This window comes from Hippopotamus amphibius, chromosome 4 (assembly GCF_030028045.1).
Source record: "Hippopotamus amphibius kiboko isolate mHipAmp2 chromosome 4, mHipAmp2.hap2, whole genome shotgun sequence".
In the NCBI taxonomy this organism is placed as follows: Eukaryota; Metazoa; Chordata; class Mammalia; order Artiodactyla; family Hippopotamidae; genus Hippopotamus; species Hippopotamus amphibius.
This window is the reverse complement of record NC_080189.1, coordinates 183,296,881-183,315,898: the sequence shown is the minus strand read 5'-3', so window position 1 is coordinate 183,315,898 and position 19,018 is coordinate 183,296,881. Positions and strand designations below refer to the sequence as shown.

At 49.8% G+C, this 19,018-nt stretch overlaps 1 protein-coding gene across 4 annotated transcripts in view; it reads right to left on the bottom strand.

Annotated features, from left to right (window-relative positions):
* WDR25 (WD repeat domain 25) overlaps positions 1 to 19,018 on the bottom strand; it is a 142,289-nt gene that overhangs the window by 49,723 nt on the left and 73,548 nt on the right. For all 4 annotated transcript variants that reach the window (XM_057731836.1, XM_057731837.1, XM_057731838.1 and 1 more), the window contains one exon: positions 11,558 to 11,705. In XM_057731836.1, the coding sequence (XP_057587819.1) occupies positions 11,558 to 11,705 (148 nt within the window). The remainder of the gene's footprint in view (positions 1 to 11,557; positions 11,706 to 19,018) is intronic.

Genomic DNA, 19,018 nt, shown 5'->3' with positions numbered 1-19,018 from the left:
TTCCACTTCCATCTAACACTGATGCAAAGGATTTTGTGAACATTTTGCTAATAAAGCTCCATTTCCCCTAATGTCAAATAACGGCGCCTGCCACTAATCAGAGGGTATTACCACATTCTCATACTTTTAACAACCCAGTTCAAAATCCACTGAAGTTTTCATTTACAGGATTTTAAAGTAGATTACAAAAACACTGTTCCCAGGGTAAGAGTGCTGATATTGAAGTTTTTAATAAGTGACACAATGACATCATTTTGGGCAACAAAAATTACAGAATGACATAAACAATTAAAAACACCTGTTTTCAAAATGTTCTCTCAGGAATTCCCTGATGGAGCAGTGGTTGGGAGTCCGCCTGCCAGTGCAGGGGACACGGGTTTGATCCCTGGTCTGGGAAGATCCCACATGCCTCGGAGCAACTAGGCCCGTGCATAACGGCTGCTGAGCTCGCACTCTAGAGTCTGTGAGCCACAACTACTGAGACCCGCGTACGCCTGAAGCCCGTGCTCCACAGTGAGAGAGGCCTCCACAGTGAGAGAGGCCACCACGGTGAGAGGCCTGTGCACCGCAGAGAGGAGGGGTCCCTACTCACCGCAACTGGAGGGAGCCCACGCACAGCGCCGGAAACCCAATGAAGCCAAAAATAAAGATATTTTTTTTTAATGTTCTCTCCATACTACAAATTTCTTGGTAAGAGGCTACTCTCTTGTTCTTTGATCAAGCATCACTTTTACCTTGACGAATGATTAAGTGTGTTGATTTTTTTCTAATATCTTCTAAGGGCCTACCATTGGCAGTTACTTGTCATCAGAGAACATTCTGCAAACACTTGACTTTTTGTAAATGAAGACTCTATACCTCCTTAAGCTCAACAAGCCCCTTAACTATTTTGCTACAAAATGCAACACGCAAAGATTTCCACAGTCATCCTATGTCACGGCAATGCTGTCAAGAGCTGGCCAGTTTGGATGGTACACGGATTATGGTGAAGGGACTATGAACAGCAGCCTAGCTGTCCAACCAGAGGAGAGCAGCTTAAGGCAAATGTGGCTCTCTGCCTGGTGGGATGCTGAAAAGGCATGAGCAACAGGGGTTACAAACAGCACTCTGGCAAGAGGCACAACACTTGATGCCTGTGCTTGAATTACAAGACTATTCAAGAAGGACTGACGTGAACGAAGATGGGAAAGCTGTGATTCACCCACAGGAAATGAGTTGTTCTAGGGGTAGTAGGATAACTTCTTAAATTACACTAATAGTGCTGTCATAATACTGTTTTTCTAATACATAAAGAACTCTTCTAAAAAAGCATCAGGGGACTTCCCTGGTAGCACAAGGATTAAGAATCCGCCTGCCAATGCAGGGGACATGGGTTCAATCCCTGGTCCGGGAAGATCCCACGTGCCGTGGAGCAACTAAGCCTGTGCGCCACAACCACTGAGCCTGCCCTCTAGAGCCCGTGAGCCACAACTACCGAAGCCCAAGCACCCTAGAGCCTGTGCTGTGCAACACGAGAAGCCACGGCAATGAGAAGGCCGCACGCCACAATGAAGAGTAGCCCCTGCTCTCTGCAACTAGAGAAAGCCCATGTGCAGCAATGAAGACCCAATGCAGCCAAAAAAAAAAACAAAATTTTTTTAATAAAAAAGCATGAGGAAGATGAGCAGACTTGCAGTGTTCTGAGTGCTATGTCCCTCTCATTGGGTCTAGAGGCAAGCAACATGCTCAGCTAAACCAAAAACTCGCTTCACGAGGAATTAATCTAGTTGGAAACCTGGCATTCCTTGTTTTTACTCGTCTTTTCCTTTCCTGAAACTCGTCTAGAACCCAAACCCTTCCTCACCTTTCCTGCTACAGCTGGTGGTCAGAAACCAAGCGTGATACGCTTGGTTCGCAAGCCCCCCTCCCAGGGCGGGTGGAGCAGGGGCCGCCCGCCTGTGTGGTGCTGTGTGCCCCAGAGATGGGCTTCGTGCCGGCGGCCCTGGCCACAGGCGCCTCGCTCCAGCCAAGGGGCCGGCAGACCCACGTGGGGGCAGGGGGACTACCATCGCGTGCCCTCAGTGGAAAAGGAGCGCAGACACGGCTGCAGCCCCCACGCCGGAGCAGAGCCTGGCGGGCCGGAAGCCGTCTCTCCAGACAGAAACAGCCGTGCCTGATGCCGACTTCTTGCTCGTTTGGACTCACTGCCAACCCTTAAGTCCAAGAGGGAAAACAAACGCCATCTGCCTGGAGAAAAAAATCGCCCCTGTTTCTTGGACCATAGCATATAACCATACGCTTATTTCAGGAAAGGCAGTGAATTAGCCATGCTTATTCCAAAAGTGCAGTGATAACAGTCTTGCCAACAATGGGGAAGAAAGATGAGAGGAAAAGTGAAAGTCGAGTTGCTAAAAGATAATGACTGAACTTTTTTGCTGAAAAAAATGTATTTCTGACTATGGTGTTCATCCCCAACCCCCTAAAGAGGCTGAGAGAGAATCTATGTCTTTTAAATACTCAAATGTTTCAGTTAGAAGACAAGCTGTAATTTATATCTTTTTCCTACTTTTACTTGTAATAACTAGGCCTTTACTGTATTTCTTTGTCAAAAGGGAGCAGAACTCAAAGATTTTTCAATTTTTGAATACGCTTGCAGATACCGAATGGGAAACACTAGGTAAGGAGGTTTCGGGCAAGACTGTAGCTCAGAAGTCAGGACCCCAGCCATGGTCACCCAGCAACCTGTTCCAAGCAGGAGGTGATACAGCAGAGGGGTTGAGGGTCACACAGACCCGGGTCTCACTGGGGTCCCCCACCGTCACTTCCAGTGGCGCGACCTCAGGCAGGTCCCTTCACTACCGTGTCGCACGCCCTCATAAACACGTATCTGTCAGGAGGGCTCCAAGCAGAAAAAGGAAAGCATTCCTAGGGCCTGGCAGACCACAAACAACAAAGAGGAGCTCTTACAGCTGGAAAAACCTAAACCTCAAATTATTGAATTCATCCTTAGTTACACTGAAAGCTAAAACCAAGGGATATGAATTTTTAACAGCAGGAAACTTGAGAGATTATTGACGTTGAGTTCTTGTTCTGAGACTATGAGAATACAGCGCCCTGGGCTGGCCTTTACATTTCGTTAAAGAGATGCGGATAGAGACTGGCGAATAGTCATTCGAAACTGTCTTGACGGTGACAGCCACACTGGAGGTGGAGGGCCTTTGCTGTCAGATGTGCTCCTACTCTGTAACTTCCCATAAATGGAGTAGCTTGTTCATCTCATGCCCTCCTGGGCCACGCTACTTTGAGCACGATGGTTGGTTGTATATAACCTTTAACCGCGAGACTTATCTGGCTTGTTTACATGTTTGTTATGGGAAATTCCATGTATTCACTGTATGCTGCTTATAAGAAACCGGGTTTTAAAATATTTAATCCACTAACACTGACTTTACTGATCTTGTTCTAATGAATCCTACCCGTATAAAAGAGCCGTTCAGACCCTCTGGGAGTTAGGAAAAATCACTTCTCTTCCTCCTTGAATCAATAATGATACAAAGAAACTATAAGTCTCTGTTAAAGCAAAAACATGTTTAAAACAGACTGCAGACACTCTACTTGTTCTCTTGACACGACTCTTGCCGCCACTGCGCCATCACCAATGTTGCGACCATAAGGTTGCCGGTAACGCTGGCCGGGCTCCCCCTCGGGGGCCCCCTTCGTTCTCAGGTGGAGACACTGAACTCCCCGAGGTGACCGCCCGCGTGGCCGGGCGATACTGCCTGTCCACTCTAATGCCCACCCTGTGGGGCCCTATCGTCACGAGGGCCCTCCTCTACCCCTCAGCATGTCTGGCCCCCAGCCCAGTTCCCGGCACGTAATAGGCCCTTGACACTGGTCAGATGAAACCCAAGGACGGGTCCCCAAGAAAGAGCAGGGAAGCTAGTACCCTCCTCTCCAAGGAGAGGGCGCCTGTCACCTCCAGGCCTGCCTGGGGCTTGCTCATGTGATGCTACAACCCTGCGTGGGAGGGGTAGCTGCTCCATTTTGCAGCAGGGGGCGGGGTGGGGTGGGGGGGGAGCGGGCGGAATGGGAGCCCGGAGACGTGAGGACTCATCCAGGGCCACACGAGGCGGCCACGCTGGGACACAGGCTGGACCCGTGTGACCCTGGAGCCCAGCAGGCTGCACCCCGCCTCGCCTGCCCGCCCGCCCACAAGCGATTCATGACCTTTCCTTCTCCCGGGCTCAGCGTGCACATCACAGGCTCGGGAGCGGGTAGGGGAGACACTGACGACGGGTCGGCTGCTGCTGTCGGCTGGTGGTGATTGAGCTCGTGTTCCCAGGCAGGAGGCATATGACTCATTCCGCTAAAATCAATATCGTTACACTCATCCTCTGGGAAGTATTCAGCCAGCTGTAAATTTAACCACCCTGAGTCAAAGTTAACGAGAAAAGGCACTTCCTAACTTTCAAATCAAACTCTGTGAGTCAGAAACAAGGGCCATCTTGGCACGCCGGGCAGAGTCCTGGGGAGGGTCCAGGCCAGTCAGACAGGCCCGCATCCACCCACTTCCTGTGGATAAGCTAGCGGCCCTGGGATCGGCCAGCAAGCCTCTCTGATCCGTGGGCTCCTAAGACCTGAAATCAGGATAATAAATCTTACCTTCAGAGGTTGTTGCGAGAATTAGAATGAATGCACGTAAGACATCAAGCCCCAGACAAATGACAGGCCCGACAGACAGTAGCTGCAGCAGCAGCAGTAGTCACAGAAGGAACAGTAGCAGCTGTTGTTGTAATTTCTCTCATGTCAAGTTTGGCCACTGCATTTAATTAACTAGACAAGGTTGACTTTTCCAAAATTAAAAAAAAAAAAATTCTCAACTTACAAGCCGTGTGCATCCCAAAGATATAACTTAAGTTGGTTTTCTGGGACTTGGAGGTCATCACTGGGACAACGAACCAGCTGTGACGGTGTTTAGGGTCAGTCAACGGAGGTTGTCGTACCTACAAAGGGAGCCAAACTGCAGGGCCATCGCAATGAAACACACACAGAGATAAAAACATCACCGCTGTGCGATAATGGTGATGAATGAAATCGCGCCACTGACTAAAAACCACCTTTGATTTATCCAGAGGGCTGGCACGAGCTTAACAAGAGGCGGATGACAAGACAGGCATGGAAGGACCTCGTGAGATACGGGGCTGGCAGGGGCTTTACTCAAGCTTGCTCACCTCTGACTTAATATCCATAACTAGGGTCAGTTTCTCGCCCCAAAGCCGTATGGAAAGAGGGGGAGAAATCAGGGTTGGGACTGGAGAGAAATACTCCTCAGAGCAGAAGAGAAGACGGTGGGTGGGAACAGGGATGGGTGCCCGGGGTCAAAAGGGCACAGCCTTGAGAACAGACTCGTTTACAGGTGGGCTGGGAAAGGGGCGCTGGTGAAGGAGTGAGCTTAGGAGGAAGCGGGACCCCTCTGTGTAGCTGACCGGGAAAGGCAGAGGAGTCTGTGGGGTCCTGCCTGCATCCGTGGGAGGGAGGATGGGAGGGCGGGCAGCTGCTCACGGGGCAAGAAGGCACTGGAAGGGCGGCAGCCTGGGACCACCACGGGGCCCGGGGACCTCAGAACTCACTGGGGCACGGAGCTCCGTGCAGCCTCCGAGTCTGGATCTAGTAGTAAAACCTCTAGGACCAAAGGAACCATGGCACGTGACGTGCCCGCACCCTCGGGAGCTCCACATGCGTGCCCGCTGGCGGGAAAACCTTCCTGCTCCCCATGGGTGCATGAAGGACACCTAACCGGGTCCCTCTGAGATGTTCCAGAAAACAGTCATGGTGCTCAAAAGCCTAAGCCTGAAGAAGTCCAGGCCCCTCTCACCCCCACCTCCCGGGAGACCCGGGGTCGTGGGGGGGGGAGGGGCGCAGCGGCACCTCTGAAGGCTTTAGCCCAGCAAGGAGCTCCCCCTGCAGCCACTTCTCCAAAGTCGAGTGAGCCCCTGACACTCTTCTCCAGGCTCTTAATTTGGACGCTTCTCACCCTTCCTCTGCCAAGTGTTTTAAAATCGTCAGGGCAAACATTTCTCCCACTGGAACGGCAGCTGTCGATAGCCGGAGGAGCATCCTTCAGCCAATCACTTAACCAGAGGGATCAGTCGAGATCAGTCCGGGCGTGCTTTCTTCCCAGAGGCCCTGAGGTATCCTCGGCCGGTGGCGAGCCAGCTGCCCAAGCGAGAGCCCAGCGGGCTCCCCCAGAGTCAGCTTAAGCAAACTGTTTGTCCGCAGCCCAGAAACAGACGTGGCTGAGAGCACCCACTCCTGTCCTTCAACAGCCAAAGCCTCTGCCAGTCACATGGGCCGGAGCCGAACCCCAGCTCTGTCACTGCAAGCCATCAAACCCTCCAAGCCTCAGTTTCTGAGTCAACGAAATGGGGATAAAAACACTCCCCTCATAGGTTAGCATGGAGACTAAATATGCAATAAGCAGAGGGCCTAACATCCACTTATTCATTTCAGCGCTTTTTTTAATATTTTATTTATTTATTTATTTGTCATGCTGCGTGGCATGTGGGACCTTAGTCCCCCGACCAGGGATCAAACCTGCGCCCCCTGCATTGAGACCACAGAGTCTTAACCACTGGACCACCAGGGAAGTCCCTCTTTTCAGCATGATACAGGCCAGGCAGGGTGCCGAGAAGCAGGGCTGCACGGCCACTGCCTGGCCCACGGTGAGCCCCTACTCAGCCAATTTGTCATTCCCCTTCCCCTTGTGGTGTTTCTGTGATGGAGGCCCCAGTCATGATGCAAAAACAAGGGAGGCCCCAGAGGACACTTCTTGGAAAACAAGAGCAATGATCACTGATGGGTCCAGTCCCGGTCGGCCACTCATGCCCACACACCATGACCCCCGCCCAAAGACACAGGGACCCCAGAGCAGGAGGAGCCAGGCAGGGGCTGGGGACAGCAAGGCTGCTGTCTCATCACAAGGAGGGAGCCGCTACCCTACCCGGGCCATCCTGTCATGGAGAAGCGAAAGATGGAGGAGAAGCTGGGAGACCCTGAAAGGTGGTCTTCCTGACAGTCTGCCACCAGACCCACACGTGGGATCAAGAGCCACACTAGTAAGCCAGCTTGGGGGGTGGGGGGAGGATCTTTGGGGGCTTTTGGAACTAAGCCACCAAAGCTGCCCCATTGGGGGAAATAGCCCAGCAACTGGGGCTCTCTGGATGCTCAGAGGAACAAGGCCATGATTTCCTACCTTCTGAAGGGCTTTGTGGGGCAGGGACAGAGGAAGGGAAAGGCAGCCTTTACTGAGTGCCCATCATGCAACAGGCACTCTCTATACGTTGCCTCAGCTGTTCCCCTCAACAATCCCAACCTCTGGGCACTGCTACCCATTTCACAGATGCGGAAACAGAGGTAAAGGAACCTTTCCGAAGGACACCTAACTTGGGTAGGTGGAAGAGCTGTGTTTGCACCCCATGCAAGCTCCTTCTACAGCGCTGTGCTGCTGCCAGCATCTGGGAACTGGGACCGGGTGGCACTGCCTGGATGCCCCAATAGGCTGGACACACATCAGGAAAGCTGACTGGGTACTGGAAGGAGGACAGGGTGCCCTGCCCATCCAGGGCCCTGGGGGCTCCAGGGAAAGGATCATCTCCTTTGCAGCCAACAAATGCAAAGTACGAGGCCCTGCATCTCTCCGAGCCCTTAACAGCCAGGCTGGGGGTGACAGGCTGGGGGTGACGGCCTGGCGCGGGGGAGCTGAAATCTGCAAGAAACCAGTACCACTTAGCACTGAGCAAGCTGCAGCTCTTCGGGGGCTTTTGAGGAGACGGGCTGATTTGGTTTGCCGGACAGCTGACTCATGAAGCAGGCAACACTCGGGTCCTGGTGGAGTCGACCAGCGTTCCCCGAGGCCGCCTCAGCCTAATGCACCAGAGACGTTTTGTTAGGAAGATTACAGACCGAAACGAGAACACCGAAAATAATTAATCTGTGAGCAGATTTTATTTAAGTGTTGATTCATGGTTGTTCTATAAGCCAACAGCCCGTCAGAACCATAAATTAACGAGATAAAATGTTGCTGGCCCCCCATATTTCAGGCCGGGTATTGACGTCTTAGAATCCACAGATTTTTAACTGTATTGATTGAGGACACCAGGATAAATGGCCTTGGCGCCAAATTCCCATTAACGACAATGGGCACCGAGTGACTAATTCCCAGAGCGCTGCGGTGAGAACGCCCTGCGCTGCCTTCTCCTGGCAGGGAGTTCTAATTAGAGTGAAATGAAAAAGCCAAATCACCCAGGGCGGAAAGAGGCAGATCAAGTGGAAAGGAAGATGAGGCGCAGTGACGAGAGAGGACAGGGTAAGTCAAGCGAGGCCGAGAGCCACAGGGGCTGCACACAGAGCACCCTGCACACCCGGGGCCGGGGTGGGGCGCAGGGACGAGGCGTGGGCATGCGTGAAGCCCCGCCCCGCCCCAGCAGCCCCTGACGAGCTCACCCCCCGCCCGGCAAGCGCCACCTCAGCCCTGCCTCATCCGCACGTGTGCTCCGAGCCAGCCCTGGTCAGGTGACGGAGACACAAAGTCCACCACAACAGGCCCCATCCTCAAGGGGCTCCCACGCTAGGTGGGGGGATGGACACAGAAACCAGCAACCCCTCAGCGGGAGAGGCCCCGTCCAGGGGCTGGAGGGCTTCCCCAAGGGTAAGGCCAAACCTGTGGCCCCTCACCCCCAAGGTACAAAGGCCATCCGGCACGCTCACCATGGCAGGCCCTGTACACAGCTGGTGCTCAATAAGCAATTGCTGAATGAATGAAAGTGGGCCTTCAATAGGTGAACCAGGTGGTGAGCCCATTCCCAGCAGAGGGGTGGAGGGGAAAAGTGCCCCTTCGCCGCCCCGAGTGGTCAGCGAAGCCCAAAGGGCAGGGCCGTGCCTTCCCCGTCCCACCCAACACACCACAGCTGAAGGAGCAGCTGGCCCCGGGCCAGGCAATGTGCCCTCCGGTGACTTCTACCACCAGCTGGGCAGGGCTGCCACGACGCCTCCTGCAGCTCCCCACCCGGCTTCAGGTCACCCCCAAACCCGCCGTCAGGGAGCCCTGCCCAGAGTGCAAATCGAGCCATGATTCTCTCCTGCTCCAAACTCAGCAGTGGCCCCCTACTGCCACCTGCTGTGGCAGTCCCTAACTGGTCAGGCGAGAGGAATGTCTAACTGTCTGAAAATGTCAGAACCCCCCACACTCACTCACTCACACACACAGACACACACACACAATGGCAGTGTCTGTTTAACATCTGTTGATTGAGAAGATAGATCATGACAAAGGGCCGCTAGGAACCCATTAATGTCATCAAATGAACTTGTATTCGATTAACCTGACAGCATCACCAGCATGTGAAAAGCATCCCTTCTCCGCTTTTGGGCAGGTGGCACAGGTACGCCTGGGTGCTCAGCGACACTGGACTGGGGAGTGGTGCCTGCAGAACACGCACCCCACAGGCCAGGAAGGGCACAGAACCTGAGCCCCATTCCTGCAGCTCCAGACTCACCTCCCCCAGCTCCCTGCACCCCACATTTCCACATACACCATGTGGTTCATGTTCCTATGACAACTGCATCCTCGTTCCATCTGCTGAGAACCTACTTCCCTCCCCTCACCAGCCCCCCTCCATCCTGATTCTCTGTCCCCTAATTCCAATTCTCTGCCTCAGCTTGGGTCCCACTTCCTCCAGGAAGTCTTCCTTGATCTTCCAGTCTAGATATCCTTGCAGTTCCTATATCTCGCTCCATCGCTGTACCCTGGGACTCTCTGCACTTCCATCTCCCCCAGCAGACATGAGCTTCTCCAGGGTGGATCCTGGGACTTACTTACCTCTGTGTCTCCAATACCGAGCATGGCTTCCTGGACACACAGGTAACAAAGCATAACAGTCAGGCTGCCGGCTTCAGAGCCTGGCAGACCTGTGTGCGTCCTGGCTTGGCCGCTTCCTGATTGTGCCTCTGGGCCAGGGTGTGACAAGGGGATTCTGGTGGTGCCAGTCTTGAGGGGTGAGTGGGGCTCAATGAGACCCCATATGGAAGGCTGCAGAGGAAGCCCTTGCACACAGTAGGTGCTCAGTGACAGTACCTGCTGCTGTCGTCACTGACCCAACTGTCACCACCACCAAGTGGCACCAAACCCCCTGAGCCTCGGCTCCCTCTCGGCCCCGAGGGGCTCACAGGATGATCACAGCCTTTGTTGTGAAGAAGAACACCGTACACTCTGCACTGTGGAAAGGGCACGGCGTTTGCAGCCGCACAGACGTGGCTCCAAACCCCCGCCTGCCTTGCAGCACTGGGAGGCCCTGAGCCAGTCACTTGCCCCTTGGAGTCTCAGTCTCGTCATCTGTGAAACGGGGAGATAATGGCTGGCAGGACTGACAGGTCGTGCACAAAGCCCGTGGCACAGCACCTGCCGCTGACGCAGCCATCAGCCCAGTCACCACCCTCACCGGCAGCACACGGGGCCCGGTCAGAGGAGCTGCAAGGTGCCTGCAGGGCCGCCCCTCGGCGACCCAGCAAGAGAGGAGGACACTCGGGGTGAGGAACAAACGCACTGCATCCAAGCTGTGGCACGGAGCCAGGCGGTCAGACCCCACCCGGAGTGACCATCCCCTGGTTGCTGGGCTCTGGGAAAGGCACGGACCCCAGCGCCACTGTGGCTGGGCCAGGTGGGCAGGGGCTGCCCGAGGGCTCAAGGACCGGCGTGAACCCAGGCCTCCCCTTCTGGCCCTGGCAGTGGTGCCCAGCAGAAAAGTGACCCAGGAGGAACCCAGGGAGGAAAAGGCAACGTGGGCACTGAGGGCAGCTGGCCTGGGGACTCAGGGGCAAGGCCGGAACCCAGGTCCACGCTCACTGGCTCTGTCCTCACCCGGAAACCACAGACAGGCCACCACTCGGGGGCTGCAGCCAGATTCCTGCTCACAGCGCCTGCCGCATAGGAGCACCAGGGAATGGAAAGTTCCTTCCACTGACTTCTCTCTCCTTCTCGCCCTGCTTGTCAAGAGCCCCCTTAGGATTTAGCCAGCACGAATCCATCTCACCCAAATGCCTTTTCAGTGTGGGCATGAAAGCAGAACTCATTCGCAGACTTTCCTTATGAGCTGGAATCATCCCTTACAGCCTTTCAACAATAATGAATTGACAGGAATTCTAAACTGATTCCAACCAAAGGACACTGTGATAAAGCCAAATCTATTTCAGTACAAATTGCATGTCAGAAGTTGATTAAAAAGCCACCTCTTTACCCAGCCCCACAACCTGGGGCTGAGACAACCTTGGAGCTCTGTCCTCCGGGCGGGTTGGCAGAGGCCCACTGCGAACCCTCCATGGAGAGTCTCGGTTTCAGGCAAACAGCCTGGAAACACACTTGCCGCTCATGAGTCTACCCTGATCCCATCTGCCTCTGCCCTGAAACCATCTGCAGCTTGTGGCTGCAGGACCCCCCCCCCCGCCGCCGCCGAAGCTTCCCCAGTGAGAAAGCTGCCAGCTCAGAGGAGGGGGCACCTTGGGGGAACGATACAGAGAAACACACCTGTTTCGAGGTCTGTTAGGTGCAGGGCGAAGTCGAAGCCACCGCTGAGGATGCACCGGCCACAGGGGGACCACCGGGCGGCCCGCACCGCCTCGCTGTGCAGGGAGTAGGTCTGCAAGCAGCTCCCCGAGTCCACGGCGTTCCACACCTACGAGGCAAACACAGCGCCAATGTCACAAACAGGGGCCTGATCTCGGGGGCTCAGCTTGGCCCCTCCGCATGGGGAAAAAGGCTCCCACGTGGAACTAGATTCCCAATATTTTACCATCAAAACAATATCTAGGTGTTAAACTTCTCTTTGGGGAAATGAAATAAGGCCTTGGGACTGGCAAGTCAAGGGGGAGACTTCCCCAAAATTTTTTCCGGGGGTTAAGGGAGCCCACAAGGAAACACATGTCCTGTGTTCTGCCGCTCACCTGCCCAGCCCTTCACACCTGCTTCACATCTGCTCGCCACCAAAAAGTTCCAGCCCAGTCTCCCCTGCACCTCTGACATGTGTCCTCCAAGAAAGGACTTTCTGAGCCCCACCGTGGACGCTGCACCAGGCCAGGCTACCTGCACAGGTCCTGCTTTAAGACAAAGATCCAAAAGAGAGCCTGCCACACCTGTGCTTGCAACCGGGCAAAGAGCAGATCTCTGCCTGAGGGGCAAGCTGTCCTTTCTTTCTGGGAGAGAAGGTACCGTCCCTCACTCTCCCCCTGCTTTCCACAGGGAGCGAGGCTCGTGGCAGAAAGCCCTATGTACACGTAATGACCTCTGAAATGTGTTTTTAAGCCCTCAAGTAGAGAATCGTACGTTCCTAGAGCCAGAATCACTCGTGCATAAAAGAGCTGCATTCGGCTTCCCACCAGCTCTCCCAGGAAACTCCGCTGACCACCACGAGCCCCGGGGAAAGGACAGCAAGTGAGGAGCCCGACCAGGTTGGCCCAGGGCCTGGCACAAGCAGGTGCTCAGCAGTGCTAGTGTCCCCCCTGGTGTCACTAAAGGAAGAAGGGGATGCTCTCACCCACCACCTGAAGTGAGTCCGAGGACTGAACACAAGAAGCAGCAAGGCACCTGCAGTGCGATGCTGCTGCTTGCCAGTTGGTCGTGTGACCTGGCTGAGAAGCTTGGTTTCTCTGAGCCTCAGTCTCCTCCTCCATAAAATGGGGATAAGAAGAGCCCCATTCCTTGGGCTTCCCTGGTGGCACAGAGGTTTAGAATCCGCCTGCCAATGCAGGAGACACGGGTTCGAGCTCTGGTCCTGGAAGATCCCACATACCGCAGAGCTACTATGCCCGTGCATCACAACTATTGAGCCCACGTGCTACGACTACTGAAGCCCACGCACCTAGAGCCCATGCTCGGCAACAAGAGAAGCCACCGCGATGAGAGGCCTGTGCACCACAACAAAGAGAAGCCCCCGCTCTCCGCAACTAGAGAAAGCCCGCACACAGCAATGAAGACCCAACACAGCCAATAAATAAATAAATAAGTTTATTTTTTTAAAAAAGAAGAAGAAGAAGAGCCCCCCCCAAGGGCAGCAGTGAGGATGAGCAAGGGCTGGCATGCCTCACCGTGGCTAGCATGCCGCACCGTGGCTGGCATGCCGCACCGTGGCTGGCGCACAGCAGGAGCCGCGGTGCCGGAGGCTGTGCTTCTGGAGGCCTGTAGTGCAGGCGGTTCTTAACAGCAGGATTCCCTGACCCTGTCTTATTTCCTTAATAAGAGTAAACCCAAAGCGTATCCACACATATCCACAAACTGGATGTGAGAGATAACCTCCCCTTTCAAGATGAGAAAATTCACCCTGCCACATCCTGAAGGTTCTCAAAATGCATAGGATCAGAGTTCTGAAAGCATATTTTCCAGGCATATGTAAATGTCTGAGATTAAGAAAACAAGAGGTCAAGAGTAGCCTTCACAGGATGTTAAGAGAGCTCCGTTCCTTTCTTCCTTATTAGGGGTCAACAGCTGGGGTTTCAGACTGAAAAGCAAAAAATAGCAGCATTTACATTTAGAAATAGGAACAGAAATAACAGAGGAAACAGCCAGGAGACTTCAAAGTGAAGTGGGAATTCATGGTAGAAAGGCAGAACACAGGGAACTGCTGCTTTTTCAAAACTATGTATAAGTACGACTGTAATAGAAAAAAAAAGTAAAATTAGTGAACTAGATCTACAGGGTTAACATGACTAAACAGTGAAAAGATAATACTGAATACACACGACAGGCTGCATCTATGCACTATGATGCCGTGTGAATTTTAAAAAACACATGAAACACCACCTCACACCCATTAAAATGGCTTCTATCAAAAAAAAAAGGAGAGAGAGAGAGGAAGCTAACAAGTGTTGGCGAGGATGTGGAGAAATCAGAGCCTTTGTACATTGTTGGTGAGAATGCAAAACGGTCCAGCTACTAGGGAAAACAGCATAGCAGAACCCAAAAAATTAAACATAGAATTACAATATGATCCAGCAATTCCACTTGTGTATATATGCTCAAAAAATTAAAACCAGGGCCTCAAAGAGATATTTGTACCCCAATGTTCATAACTGCATTAGTCAAAACAGTCAAAATGTGGAAGCAACCCATGTGTCCATTGATGGATAAATGGATAAACAAAATGTGATATATATATATATATTTCACATGTATACACACACAATGGAATATTACTGTCTTAAGAAGAAATGAAATTCTGACATATCCCACCACATAAACCTTGAAGACATCACGCTAAGTGAAATAAGCTAGTCACGAAAAGACAAAAAGTATAATTCCACATATACGAGGTTCCTAGAGCAGTCAAAAATCACAGAGGTAGAAAGTAGAACCATGGTTACCAGGGACTGCGGGGAGGGCGAAATGGAGACTTTTTTAATGGGGACAGAGTTTCAGTTTTGCAAGATGAAGAGTTCTGCAGACGGATGGTGATGACGGTTGCACAACAACGTGAATGTACTTAACACTGCTGAACCCACACTTAAAAACGGCTACACTGGTAAATCCTACGTGTATTTCACCACAATTTTCAAAACACACATGAAGCAAAACTCTATCATGTTTCTTTGTGTACTTGTAGTAAGACTATAAAAATATGCATGGAGAGGGTGGTCAGTCCTGGGAATGGAGGGAGGGGGCAGGGTTGGGGGAAGGGAGCTGTGAACACTATATTGTATTTCCCATAGAAGGAGGCAAAGAGAGGGTTAGAAAATGAATGTGCTCTAAAGCAACGATGCCCAAATGTCCCCATCTACTAAACTCACCCATTTAATCATTCATTCAACAAACATTTCTTGGGTACCTGCTATCAGCCAGGTGTTGGGGAAGCGGGAGGAGAAGGTGGGAGGAGGGGGTGTGGATCATAGTTCTAATCAAAGACAAAAGAAAGAAGAGACCTTGAACCCTGTGACCCCAAGGCCAAGAGCAGCAACCAGAGAGGTCTGAATTGCTGGCCACGGCCTCCTGAATCAGCCGTGGTAACGTGTTTACGTAAATCCACCAACCCATAAATTGCCCGATAACTCCCCTCCGAAGTGAAAAATGCGTGCTTGGCTCTCCTGGTTGATATATACACAGCGATAGCATCAGAATCAATGCAGACTAGTCAGCCACTTCTCAAAGTACCCAGGGTGAGGGAGAGAAGAATCTTTGCTAATCGCTCTCCCTAATTGAATTTAATGTTCACTGTCAGGTTTTAAAGATTAATTCCCAAACACCGCAGCAGCTTGAAGTGTGTACCTTTTTTCAATTAAGTAATTAGAGAGCCCAATCTGCCTTCATGGAATTAAGGAGTTAAGTCTTCTGTCAAATGTGCTAAGATTGATGTATTAACTGCAGACATTTCTATGTGTCCAACAGAAGTCAGATTTAGAAGGAACAGGACAAGTGAAATGTGGTGCAGTCACTTGCTCGTGCCACGTTTACTGCAGTTTCTGTGTCCTGGTTACAGAGTTGCGGCCCCACCAAGAGTTCCTAACAGTCTCTCAAGACCTCTCGCTTCAGCCACTGGTCATGTTCTTTCTGCCTACCTGCCTGCCTTTTGTTTTTTATTATAAAACAAATATAATTTCCATAAAAAATACTCAAATTATACAAAGGTGCAAAAAGTAAAACCCCATAGGAACCAACAACAGTATTGTTTCCCTGATTACACTGGAGATAAGTGTCTTCTGCGAGAAAATTTTTCAAAAAAACCCCCAGAGAAACACAAAGAAAGTAAGAATCAGCCATCATCCCATCACCTAGAGATAATAGCTGTCAGACTTCTGCGTGATCTTTGCCTCCTGTTTGGCCCCGTCCTGCCAGCTCCTGCCTCTTGGACCCTCGCAGTTCAGCCCCAGCTCCTGGCCTCCTGTCCATCCTTGACAGCCCCTGCTGCCCCAGGATATCATTCTAGAGACCGCTGCCAGGCTCGCGCAGCTTAGCAAAAGCCTGGGCAGCCAGTGCCCAAGCCTTCACCAGGCCATTTACCTGCAAAAGCTTTGGGAATCCTCCAGGGTGTATGTGTTCAAGGGCTGTAATTGCGTTGAATCCACAGACCAACCTGGGGAGGTGTCTTAACAATATTGAGGGGCTTCCCTGGTGGTGCAGTGGTTAAGAATCCGCCTGCCAATGCAGAGAACATGGGTTCGATCCCTGGTCCAGGAAGATCCCACGTGCTTTGGAGCAACTAAGCCCACGAGCTACAACTACTGAGCCTGAGCTCTAGAGCCCATGAGCCACAACTACTGAGCCTGTGTGCCACAACTACTGAGCCTGAGCTCTAGAGCCCATGAGCCACAACTACTGAGCCTGTGTGCCACAACTACTGAAGCCCATGCACCTAGAGCCTGTGCTCCAAAACAAGAGAAGCCACCACAATGAGAAGCCTGCACACCACAACGAAGAGTAGTCCCTGCTCCCTGCAACTAGAGAAGGCCCACGTGCAGCAACAAAGACCCTATGCAGCCAATTAATTAATTAATTAATTAATTTAAAAAAATATTGAGCCTTCTGATGCATGAACAGGATATATTTCTCCTTTTATTCAGGTCTTTAATTGCTCTAAGCAATGGTTTATAGTTTTTTGATGAAAAAATCTTGCCTTATCTTTTATCAAATTTATCCTTAATAATTTCATGTTTTGATGATACTGTAAACAGTATTCAAAATTTTTTAATTTCAGGTTCTTCTTTTCTGGCATGTAGAAATACAATTAATTTTTGTATATTGACCTTGAATTCTGCAAACTTGCTAAACTATTAGTTCTAGAAGGTTTTTTTTGTAGATTCAGTAGAATTGTCTACATAGACAATCATGTACATGAACAAAAGCAATTTCACTTCCTCCTTTCCAATACAGATACCTTTTATTTCTTTTTCTTGCCTTATTGCACCAGCTAGAATCTCCACAACAACACTGAATAGACACAGTGTGAGTGAACACTTCTGCCTTGTTCCTGACCTTATGGGGAAAGCAGTCAGTCTTTTACACAGTTAACTGAGATGCTAGAGGTAATGTTCTCATAAATGCTCCTAAACAGTTTAAGAAAATTCTCTTCTATTTCTAGTCTGTTGAAAGCGTTTATCAGGAATGAAAGCTAGGTATCGTCACACACTCTTTCTGTACCTCCTGAGATGATCATCATATGGCTCTTCTTTTATAGTTCATCAATAGGCTAGATTATATTAATTGATTTTCAAAGATTAAGCTAAAGTTGCATTCCTGAGACAGATCCTACTTGGTCATGACATCATAAATAATATAAATAAATAAATAAATAATAAATAGTGGATTGACTTGCTTAATTTTATTTAAAATTTTTACATTACATCTATATTCATGAGAGATACTGGTCTATCACTTTCTTTTCTTGGTTTGGTATCAGGGTAATGGTGGCCTCATAGAACAAGTTGGGAAGTGTTTCCTCCTCTTTGATTTTCTGGAAGAGTTTGAATAGAATTGTGTATTAATTTTCTAGGGCTGCTGTAATGAAGTACCACCAACTGGGTGGTTTAAACAATAGATATGTATTGTCTCATGGTTTTGGAAGCCAAAAGTCAGAAATCAAAGCAGGATTGGCTCCTTCTAAGGGCTGTGAGGGAAGGATCTGATCTCTCTTCTTGATGTGTAGATGGCTGTCTTCATGCTCACATGGTGTTCTCCTTCTACGCCTGTCTGTCTCCAAATATTCCCATATTCCCTTTTTATGAAGACATAAGTCATACTGAATTAGGGTCCATCCTAAAGACTTTGTTTTAACTTGATTATCTCTATAAAGTTCCTATCTCCAAAGACACATTCTGAGGCACTGGGGTTAGGACTTCAAAATACAAATTTTGAGAGAGACATAATTCAACCCATAACAAATTGTACTGTTTCTTTCTTGAATGTTTGATAAAATTCACTAGTGAAGTTTTGCAGCCTGGAGTTTTCTGTATGGGAAGGCTTGTAACTATGAATTCAGTTTCTTTAATAGAGACAAGGCTTTTGGGGTTATCTAATTTTGTGACGGAGGTTTTATTGTTTGAATCTCTCAAGGGATTTATCCAGGTCATCTAAGTTGTAGAATTCCTTGACAGAAAGTTAATCATAAATTAACTTAGTACTCTCTTAATATTTTTAGAATTTGTAATTAAGTCACTTGTCATTCCTAATATTGGTAATTTGTATCTTTTCTCTTTTATTCCTGATGAGTGGCTAAAGGTTTATCACTTTCATTGATCACAAAGAACCAGCTTTTGGCTTCACGAATTTTTCTCTACTGTTTATCTGCTTTCTATTTCAATTATTTCTGCTCTTATCTTTATCTCCCTTCTTTTGCTTACTTTGGGTTGAATTTGCTTTTTTTTTTTTGAATGTCTTAAAGTGGAAGTTAAGATCTCTGATTTGAAATTTTCTTCTTTATTAATATTGGCATTAGTGCTATAAATTACCATCTGAGAACTGCTCTAGCTATATTCCACAAAATTTTATATGCTCTGTTTTCATTTACATTTGGTTCAAATATTTTCTAATATCCCTATCAGTTTCTCCCTGGACTGGAGGTTATTTACAAGTGTGCTGTTTAGTTTCCAAATATTTGGGGTATCTGTTATTGATTTTTAATTTAATCCTATCATCACTAGAGAATATACTTGGAATAAATTCAATCCTTTTAAATTTACTGAGCCTTGTTTTATGGCCTAGAATACGATCTATCTTGGTAAACATTCCATGTACACTTGAAAAGAATGTGTATTCTGCTGCTGTTACATGGAGTGTTCTATCAATGTCAATTAGGCCAAGTTGGGTGATAGTGTTGTCTTCTACACCATTACTGATTTTCTGTCTACTTGATCTATTGATTACTGAGAAAAGGGTGTTCAAAACTCCAACTATAACTGTGGATATGATTATTTCTCCATGCAGTTCTATTGGTTTTGCTTCATGTATTTTAAAGCTCTCTTATTAGGTGTATACATATTTATGCCCCTAATGTTTACACACCTAATA